Here is an 11,118-nt window from a genome sequence, read left to right on the forward strand (position 1 = left end):
AGCCCGAGCCGAGCTTGTATAATTCCTTACGAGCTCGAGCCGAGCTCAGTACAAGGAAGCTCGAGCCTTATATAACTTAAACGAGCCCGATCCGAGCTTGACCGGCTCGGGCTCGACTCGGCTCGACTTGTTTACACTCTAACCTAAAAGAATATGATGTGAAAACATAAGAAACTAAAATTACCTTTTTGAGAAACACTTATGTCCAATTTCGACGGGGATTCATATATTCGCTCGAAATTTTGTATCGAATTTGACCATCGCCGTTACCAAGACTAACTTCAACCTGCATATACTCGTCTCTCCGCCCAAAATCTCTTGGAAAAAGCATTTGATTCATTCATTCATTCAGTCAAAAATCATACTATCAATGGATCTTTCACTGGCTTCTTCTCCAAATCTTCAGCTTTCTCTCACTAAAACGCTACCATTTTCTCCCAGATTCTACAAGCCCCTTCTCTTTTTCACCAATTTCACTTCTAAACCGCAAATATACTCCAGGAAGTCCTTAATCACCGGTTATTACCCTATTAGAGCTCAAACTTCGAATCTGGGTAACACTCCGACCGATGACGACGACGATGAAGGTTTCGTCCTCGAAGACGTTCCTCACTTGACGAACTTCCTACCTGATTTACCGGTAGTTTACATCTCTGTTTCACTTTCCAAGTCAATCAAACAAGTTCTCAGTTTTGAAATTATTTATGTTCTAAAAAAAATGATGATCAGCAAGATATGATACCAACAAGAAAATCTCCGTATCCGCGTTAGTGACGGAATCCTATTTATTTGGAACTTGAATCCACCATTCTTACCCTGAAGAATCAACTTTACCTTTTTGGGAGTAGTCCAAGTTTGATTGAGAGCGGCATATTAATGAAGTTGATTCATTTTTGCGTGTGCATATATGTTGTATGCGTATTGATGTATATTTATACAGAACAAATGAAATCACCTAATGTACTTTATCCTTTAGCCTTCATATATGATCCCTTAGTTCCGATCCTAATCCTACCCATTTTCCAAAATCTACGAAGATCAAAGATACATCTTTCTGTCAAAAATTTCGTGAACCTGAAGACATTTGTCATTTTAAACTAAATGAGACTCTTTTCTTACTTGGTTTTTGATAATCTTTATTTTAATCTTTTTTCTTGCAGACATATCCAAATCCGTTAGAGTACAGCCAAGCCTATGCAATCGTTAAGTAAGTTTTTTCCTTCTTTCAAGATCTTTAATGTTATGCTTATAAAGTTATAACCATAACTTGTGCACTAATCTTTTTACAAAACATGCCTACTTTTGCAACTTACTAAATACATTATCACTCTTTTCCACAGGAACACTTTTGTTAGTTCAGAAGATGTTGTAGCACACCAAGTACATAAACTATTTCTCTTAAACCATTCCACATAGACACATCCCTTTTCACCATGAAATCTAATTTGTTCTTAAACCTTGACATCTAATTGCAGATTGTTGTTCAGAAAGGCAGTCCAAGAGGAGTGCACTTTAGGCGTGCAGGACCTCGTGAAAAGGTAATATGTGATGATTTATTTAAGCTAGTTGTCACATAACATCACACATTATTAGTTCATTTTGGTCTAAGAAATTTTATAAAACATTAGGTTTATTTCAAGCCAGAGGAAGTACGAGCTTGTATTGTGACATGTGGCGGATTATGCCCAGGGATCAACACAGTCATCAGGGAGATTGTATGCGGGTTGAATTTTATGTATGGTGTTAATAACATACTTGGGATTGAGGGAGGATATAGGGGTTTCTATTCAAGAAACACCATGGAATTGACTCCAAAAATTGTGAATGATATTCATAAACGTGGTGGAACTATTCTTCAGACTTCAAGAGGTGGTCATGATACAAACAAGATTGTTGATAACATCCAGGATCGTGGGATAAATCAGGTTCATGTTATATTGTTATTTTATTTCCCTTTACAACAACAAATTTGATCTTTTTCAAGAAAAGTTTTATAAAATCTTGGTGTTTTACTTTTAGGTGTACATAATTGGTGGTGATGGCACTCAAAAAGGAGCAGCTGCCATTTACAAGGTGATTCCTTTTTTTCAAAGATTATGTTCTTTTTTAATTGCTTTATAAAGGGCTGTTTCTTTTTTCACTTAATGTGCTTAATAGGTTAAACACTTAATGCGGACAGCTATACACTAAACCTTTACCTATTTGCCCTTCGTTTTCCCTATCACGCTATAATGTAAGGGTAAAATGGTCATTTAGTCTGATTCAGACTGTTTATTCAGGTCTAGAAAAGAAACAAACCTATATATTTATACAACACTTTATCTAGACATACATCATTATCCATTCAGACACTTTACCCATACAGGGTTTAATTTGAAAAAAAAGAATTTATTTTTGTTATTTTCTGAAAGGAAGTTGAAAGGCGTCGCCTTCACGTGGCAGTAGCTGGGATCCCCAAAACAATTGATAATGATATTGCTGTAAGTTATTTAAACCATTTCTTTTTTTTGTTCTTTTATTTAAAATGGAGGTTAATAATAATATTACCTAATTGTTTTCAGGTAATCGACAAATCTTTTGGGTTTGATACTGCTGTAGAGGAAGCTCAAAGAGCAATAAATGCTGCACATGTGGAAGTGGAAAGTGTTGAAAATGGAGTTGGAATAGTCAAACTCATGGGTCGATACAGTGGCAAGTATCTATCTTCAGATACATTTCATGAAATAAATTGTTAAAAAGTTCATTTTTTTTATCATTCTTTCAAACTTGTTTTGATCTTTTTCAGGATTCATCGCCATGTTTGCCACGTTGGCAAGTCGAGATGTGGTAACTAAATAACAAATTTGTAATATTATTAGCTTTATTAATCTGTAATGCAAGAGTAAGATAGATATGTTCTCATAATAATCAATAGGTGTTATGGATATTATTGTAACTGTAAAACAGGATTGCTGCTTGATTCCAGAGTCTCCGTTCTATCTAGAAGGGCAAGGTGGTCTTTTTGAGTTCATTCAGCAGAGACTCAAAGAGAACGGGCATGTGGTGATTGTGTTGGCTGAAGGCGCAGGTCAAGAATATGTTTCTGATAGTGTGAATGCAGTTGAAGAGAGAGATGCATCTGGAAATAAACTGCTTATTGATATTGGTCAATGGTTGACTCAGAAAATTAAAAACCATTTTGCAACGGACAAGAAAATGGCCATAAACATGAAATATATAGGTACACACTTGCATATATAAGTGGCTGAATGGGTAAAGAGATGAAATGACGATTGTACCCTTGCAGATCCAACATACATGATACGGGCTGTTCCAAGCAATGCATATGATAATATCTATTGTACACTTCTTGCTCAAAGTGCAGTTCATGGGGCCATGGCAGGGTTTTCTGGTTTTACAGTTGGGCCTGTCAATAGCAGACATGCATATATTCCAATACAGGTAATTAAGCACTCTTACTCTGTCATATTTACATTCATCATATTATTATTATTATTATTATTATTGCCAATTAATATTTATAATTGCAGCGTGTTACGGAGGCTACAAATGTTGTTAAGTTGACTGATAGGATGTGGGCTAGACTTTTGGCTTCTACTAATCAACCTACTTTTTTGGACAAACGTGAATAATAATAATAGTAATAGATAATCTTCGACTCTTCATGCAACAATATTCAATCTCTTTCCAAACATCTTATTGTGATGTGATGTTGCCTACAATGGATTAAGATGTTTGGGTCCTTGTTATGTGGTTAAGATACTTTGCAACTTTCTTCAGGATATGTCTTTTTTTTTTCTTCTATATATTTAGTTAATGAAAGTAATAAAATAAAGATTCAGTTTTAGTGCTGGGCTTTATTATGTGTTGAAGTAAGTAAAGTCTCATTTTAAAACTTTGAGAAGTGAAGTGATGGCATATATATATATATATATATATATATATATATATATATATATATATATATATATATATATATATATATATATATATCCTTTCACACTTGTATGATCGATCTCAAATGAAGACATTCTCATGTGTCAAGACCCTCTCCTAAAACTAGGGTCCTACCACCAAAAGGAAAGTCGAATATCTCCTACAAATTTCTACACCAATTATTGACTCATGGAATACCAATATTTTCCATCCACTACTGTGAATGGAAGCAACCCCGTTTATCACACACAAATTCATTCGTTTATAGCAATCTAAGGTTGTTTGGCGTGCCATACAAGCTTATTTTTGAGCATTTTAATTTATCACTAGGGAGTTAAACTCTCAACATATATTGGTCCTAGGTTGGAATCACATGTGCTTCAACCTTTTAAAAGTTTAGGGACCTTAGATGTACCAAAAAAAAAACTGACTTGTTGATTTGGGTGCGAATTGACTTCAGTGGAATAGAGGTTTTACAGTGTCTGATAGAACATCACAACGTCATTTTCACAGATGCCAATGAAACTGTTTGGAGGTGACTCATATCTTCTTCATCATTTTAAAATTTGATTCAATTTTCTCATCAATAAAATTCATTCTCTCATATCATCAAACTTACCATAAACTGGAGCTTTTCTTTTTGGATTGGTGGTGATTTGTATATTCTGTCTCATAATGTTTTTAGGTTAGAAATGTATGCAAATTTTTTTTTTTTTTTTCCAGAAAGGTTATGACGTTTGGTTTTCCTTTTGTAATTCTTGATTTGCATAAGAACTCGGCTTCAATTCTGTTTTTATAGTTGGGCCAAAGCCCATAACAAAAGTATTCTGTTACATCATTGAGATTTATGTATTGGGCCTACATTAATATTACATAAACAAAATACAATTTCTTAGAATAAAAAAGTATTATAAATTCTAAATCATAAAGATATCATCGATGGTCCTATAATTTCACATATATCGATACAAATTATACAAAAAACAAAATGATTTCATAAACAAAATACAAAATCGATTTTTGTTACTATTTAGCAACTAAATTTTCTAATTTTTTGCAACGATGTCCACTTGAACGGTCAATTAAATTCGTCGTTGATGTTTAGGTCTTTGGTAACATAACAACTAACATGAAATGAGGACGTGTAAAAAGTTAAAAAAAAAAAATTGCATAAAAGATACTAAATTTTTAGTTTTCTCAATTTTGATATTAAGTTTTCATTTTTTTTTTCAATTTTGACCTTATATCTTTTGTTCCAAATCCAAAATCATGTTATCTAATTCCCTTCGTTGTTGAACAATTCCATTTGAAACCATATAAATATATTACTTTAACATATGAAACCGTATAAATAGATTTTGTTTACATTTAAAAAATCATATATTTTTTTTTGGATAAATACAAGTTTTTTATGTTTAAAGTGTGCAAAAAACCACACAAACCGCCCGCACCGCACCGCACCGCATAATGCGGTTTAGAATTTCATGGTGCGATTTGCGGTTCATCATTTTATCAAACCGTACTATGCGGTGTGGTTTGCAGTTTGTATTTATAAAACCGCGGTTCAAACCGCACCGCATTGCATGTTATATATATATATATATATATATATATATATATATATATATATATATATATATACACACACACACACACACACATTTTTTTCTTTACTTTGTTATAACTTCAAATCATGATTTAGAAATGATGTACATAAATATATTTCTTACAATAACCAAATATCTATAACGTAACATTAAATCACTATTAGATAAAGATCCCACCGTTTACAAGAATATAGCAACTATAACGGCAATATAAAGCAATAACAATGATACTTACAAAACTATAGTAACATTAATCACAATTTATTAAAAACAATTTAACTTGAAAATTGTGTTTGTTTTTATAAAATGAAAGCAATCAATTTTTTTTAACCTGGTCAGTTTTTTGGTTTTTTGATAGATTTAATGTTGAACAACTCATCAAACCGCACAAACCGCAACCAAACCGCATAAACCGCCCGCGTCAAACCATACCGCATAACGCGGTTTTTAACATCTGTGGTGCGGTTTACAGTTTCTAAAATATTCAAACCGCATATGTGGTGCGGTTTTGACTCTAAACTGCACCAAACCGCACCACACACACCCTTAGTTTAAACCATATTGTTATACATAAATATGTATTATTTGTATTATAACCATATTTTTCATTAAATATGAAATTTTAATGAAATACGGTTTAAATGATTATAAATACATGAAATGCGGTATAAGTGTAATAATGAATTTTAACATACGAAACCAATATAAATACATTTTGTTTACATTTAAAAATCACATTTTTTTTTTGTATAAATACAAGTTTTTTATGTTTGAATCATAATCTTATACATATATTTTTTGTATTATAACCATATTTTTCATTAAATATGTAATTATATATAATTACTAATTCACAAGGTACACTTGAACAGTTCTATCCTCCTATTGGCTGAATTTTCTTTTTGAATTTTTCAATTTCTTTTCCTTTGTTGTCTTCTTTCATTTAATTCATATTTTATGTGCACTTAATGGTGGATTACACATGTCTTTCTTTCTCAACCTTCTTCTCGTAGTAGATTACAAATGTCTTAATTTCTCATACCTCTTTCCACGTGTTTCTGTTTTTGCTCATTTGTTTGGGCATTTTCACTTTTTCCACCGCTTACGTTCTACGTCTCTCCTTTCTTTTGCTCTTTGCTAGACGGTCGTTGGTTTTCTTTCCAGGTTAGTATGTTCGTTTTTCCTGCTTCTTTTGTTCCACCACCGCCAGGATACAATACGTGTTTGTTTCTTCTGCATCTTCTTTCTTACTCACCCTTTAATCCTCCACAACTCTTTCTTTGCTTTCTCTTCCCAATTGTTCCACTTTTTTTGTTTCGTTTATTCTGCTTCATCTACCCTCTAGCGACGTTGCTTCTCTCTTCCGCCACCATCGGTGGTCCCGATCCTTCCACACCTACCGAATTCTTCTTCTACTCTGATTATCACTCTATCTCCTCCCTTTTAATTTCTCAGAACGAAGATCATGGAAACGAAGGCCGAAGCAACGCCATAGGGATCAGTGCCTTTGTCGATCTGACCCGTGTAACCGATAACTGTTAAGATAGTAACGTAAAGGAAGAGAAGGGTGGCAACAAACTCGGCAATCACAACTCTGTACAATGACCACTTGCTCAGCTCCTTGGGTTCTATGAATGACACCGGTGGTGGGTCGTGGTAGTCCTTCGCCGTGTCTCCCACTTCTGCCACTTCTTGTGTCATGTTGAAAAGAGAGAAAGATTAGTTTTAGAGAAAGTGGTGGTGGTTGCAGGTAAGTTTAAATTTCGTTTTTTGGTTTCCTTATAATTTGGAGCCCTAATTTGCTTTCATACATTCTTATACTAAATTATTGTAATTTTTAGCACTTAACAAGGTACACGAGATAGAATGTTGCATTTGGTAAAGATGATGATTTGGATTTAGTTGGCTTTCATACCAAGATATAAAGATAGGTACACTTTTTCTTATGGGTTTTCTAGGTTTCTTACACAATCTGGGTTTCTTAATCTGTGGATGTCTTCTTCCTGGTGTTGTGTGGGGGAGGTGTTAATTAATAAGCTTAAATGTTTAACTGGTGAGGGGCATAGTTGGAAAATGTTGATTGTGATGATCACCAACAGTTTACCTTGGTTTACAGGTGCTTCTTTAAAGAATGTTGAAGAAAGAGGACTTATCATACATTTTTTCATTCGTATGAAGTTTGTTCTTCTAAACTCTGCATCCAATATTGTCTCAAGAAGAACATGGATCATATTCAGATTAGCCTAATGAACAAAATAAAACAAAAAAAGTGATTGGTAAGTGACAATGTTTTTCATTTCTATAGGTCAAGGCAAAGACGATATGGAAGCAGAAGATGGTCAATTCATTGACAATGTTCTGAGGCATGGCAGAAAAGGACACTCACAAGATCTTTTTCTGAAGTACAAAATGTAAGTATTTCTATTGTTACTTAACATTGTCAATTTTATGATATTACAATTTCCTTTTTAATCATTTTTTTTTGTTTGTTGTCAGCTCAGTGGCTCTAAAAAAGTTGTAGACTACAATAACAAACTTATGGAGGATATAAGGCACACGAAAATAGCATCTCAAGAGGAGGTAATGGTTATATCTCTCGGTTCTTCCATAATTGTGAATTTGCTGCAGGGATTTAGGTTTTTGTTGTTACTCTCTAAGTTCTTATTGAGCACATTTAACACTTACAAAGTACTTTTTTTTTATCGCAGCTGATTGAAGACCACGCTGATTGATAATGGCAACTTTGTTAAACCGGAATATGGTTTGAAACAAGGTAAAGGTGAGTGGCACATTATAATTTTGTTGTAGCTCTATACCGGTTCTTATGACATACATGCTTTACAGTTCAGTTTCTTATTAAACAATAAACTTAAAACAATGACATTACATGATAATTTCTTTTCTTTCGGTCGATTATGTCATTTTCTCATCCATGTCCATCTTTCTTGGCAGGGCTTTTTTTGTTGAAAGGGATTCAATTGGTAATTTAATACAAGTTCTTGGAGTCTATTGATGACAAAAGGTACGGTTTTATTGCTTCTTCAACAAAACAAATAAAATGCTAAATCTCAATGACAAAGACTAACATCAAGAGAGGTTCTGAAATAAGTTTTCTTACATGTAAAATTTATGTAAAAAGATGAATCTGAAAAGTAACCATATGGTTAAACTCGATAATTCTGATATAGAATGGATAACTATTATGATGGCTTCTTAAATTGGCCTTGTAACGCCCCGTCTCTGGTATGTTGCTTCCATGATATTTATTTAGAAGTTTTCAGGAGGGAATCGACGAGTCTATAGCCCGACTCGTCGAGTAGGGACGGGATTTCGAGCACGTGTAAGTTGGCGACTCGGCAAGTCCATATTCGGGACTCGGCGAGTCTGCCTGCCAGGAAGAAACCCTAAATCCCCGGGTTGCTCACTATTTAAGCAACGATATGTGCCCCAAACTCGCCTCCTTTACCCTCAGAGAGCTGTGAGAAACCCTAATCCATCCTTTGATTGATTAAAGTGTTTTTGTGTGGAATCTTGAAGGTTTGAAGAAGGAAAAGAAGAAAGAATCAAAGAGGAGAGGTGTAGAGCAAAGATCCAAGGGCAAAATCAGAGTTCATTGAGGTATTTCTCGGATTCCTTCTGTTTTATGCTTTAGAACTCCATTAGAACACTTCTAGGGCTAGTTTGAGGTATTTTCCAAACCTTATAGTTGGATGGATGCCTTAATAGGTCGAGATATCCCTAGATATGTTCATTTAGGAGTTGTAGAGCCCGGATCTATTGCCTTTTTGAAGATGCTTTGCATGAGAACCCTAGATCTAGCCTTTATTATGCTTTTTGAGCCTTATTATCTTCATGGATGCTTATGGGCACGTAAAGATAGAATCTTTACGTGCTAATCGAGCTAAGGGAGCCCAGATCCATAAGTTTTATACGCTGGATTCAAGCAAAATCGAGTTTAGAGTAGCTGCATGGATGTGACTCGGCGAGTCGGAAGAACGACTCGGCGAGTCAAGTCGCGAGTCCCGATTTTTCCCCTTTTTGAGTGATGTCGAGTGGGAGCCTTTGAGTAGTAGAGTGGACTCAGTGAGTTGGAGGGCAGACTCAGTGATGGAGGGACTCAACGAGTTGTTCATACAACTCGGCGAGTCCAAGGCAATCTTCTTAGCTCGAAGAACAACTCGTCGAGTTGTTCATATGACTCGGCGAGTCGGATGCAGATTGCCTGAGTTTTAGAATCAAAAGGGAACTCTTCGAGTCGATGCCATACTCGACGAGTAGCCACGAGTAGGGTTGAGAAGTGAGAATAGAGACTCGGCGAGTTGGCGGCCCAACTCGGCGAGTTAGGTCAACTGTAGATTGACTTTGACCGGGAGAGTTGACTTTGACCAAGGGTAAAAGAGTCATTTACCCCAGTGCAGTGATTAGCATTTGATTGAGTGTGTTTATGGATTTGTAGCCGGGGAGATACCGGAGCAGCAGCAGTTAGCTTCCAGAGCCATACACACAGCAGCCAGTTCACGAGGTGAGTTTCCTTCCAGTAGGAACGGGTCTACGGCCACAATTCCGGCCTGTTTAGTTAGTAGTAGTTCCGGACTTCAGTCCAAAGCAGTAGTTCAGTATGCTTGATGTCTATGTGATTCAAGCATGTTTGTGTGTTATATGTTCCAGATTTCAGTCCGATGCAGTATGTAGTATATGTGTCTATGTTAGTTGAAATGTGTTATGCTATGCTATGATCGGTCAGTTCCGGACTTCGGTCCGATGCAGTCAGTTCCGGACTTTGGTCCGATGCAGTCAGTTCCGGACTTCGGTCCGATGCAGTCAGTTCCGGACTTCGGTCTGATACAGTGGGCAAGGCCCCGTATGTGCTTTATATGTATTGTATGGTATGTGGTAGTTTGGGGGAGCTCACTAAGCTTCGTGCTTACAGTTTCAGTTTTGGTTTCAGGTACTTCTGCAAGCAAAGGGAAGAGCTCGGGATGATGGCATCGCACACACCACAGCTTCAGTTTTTGTCCTGGGAGTTGATTCAGTTTCTTGTGATGTATGGATACAGTTGTGATACAGTTTTTCTCACAGTATTTTATCATGGTTTTTGAAACACGCAACGTATGGTTTTATTATGTGATACTTGGTTTCATGGTTTTGTTATAATAAAAATTGAAATTTTTGGGTTGTATTTTTGGGTCGTTTCAGGCCTATTTTGATATTATATAAAATACAGAAAAAAAAACTTTGGTTATTAAACTATTAATTTTTAACAATTTATATATCCACCTAACTATTATGATGAAAATTGTAAAAAGAAACAGTTCAGTGGCTAAATTTATATAATTATCTTTTAATATTTTCCAAATTAGGTAATAGGGAAAAATGTTTTTTTATCAACCATTGTGAACTATGGTCATCTTTGCAATTGCTAAATTATGCTCTTATTATATGCCTATTTAAGTATTTATCAACATCCAACATATTAGGATTGATTTGAAAAACACAAATCAAATCATCTTAATGTGTGTCTTATATGGCTCTGCGACTAACACTATTGATTGTTTCTAAAATCCTTTAAGTGATA

The 11,118-nt window shown here is 35.1% G+C and overlaps 1 protein-coding gene across 1 annotated transcript; it reads left to right on the forward strand.

Annotated features, from left to right (window-relative positions):
* Positions 1 to 229: 229 nt before the first annotated feature.
* On the forward strand, positions 230 to 3,847 carry LOC145070475 (ATP-dependent 6-phosphofructokinase 4, chloroplastic-like). The gene is made up of 12 exons (XM_079017419.1): positions 230 to 640; positions 1,161 to 1,207; positions 1,341 to 1,380; positions 1,476 to 1,538; positions 1,629 to 1,925; positions 2,020 to 2,073; positions 2,412 to 2,480; positions 2,562 to 2,691; positions 2,786 to 2,826; positions 2,947 to 3,220; positions 3,287 to 3,441; positions 3,531 to 3,847. Exons 1-12 carry the CDS (start codon positions 371 to 373, stop codon positions 3,630 to 3,632), a joined length of 1,542 nt encoding a protein of 513 aa, XP_078873545.1. The 5' UTR covers positions 230 to 370; the 3' UTR covers positions 3,633 to 3,847.
* Positions 3,848 to 11,118: the final 7,271 nt, after the last annotated feature.

This window comes from Lactuca serriola, chromosome 8 (assembly GCF_051521515.1).
Source record: "Lactuca serriola cultivar US96UC23 chromosome 8, Lser_US96UC23_V15, whole genome shotgun sequence".
Lineage (NCBI taxonomy): Eukaryota > Viridiplantae > Streptophyta > Magnoliopsida > Asterales > Asteraceae > Lactuca > Lactuca serriola.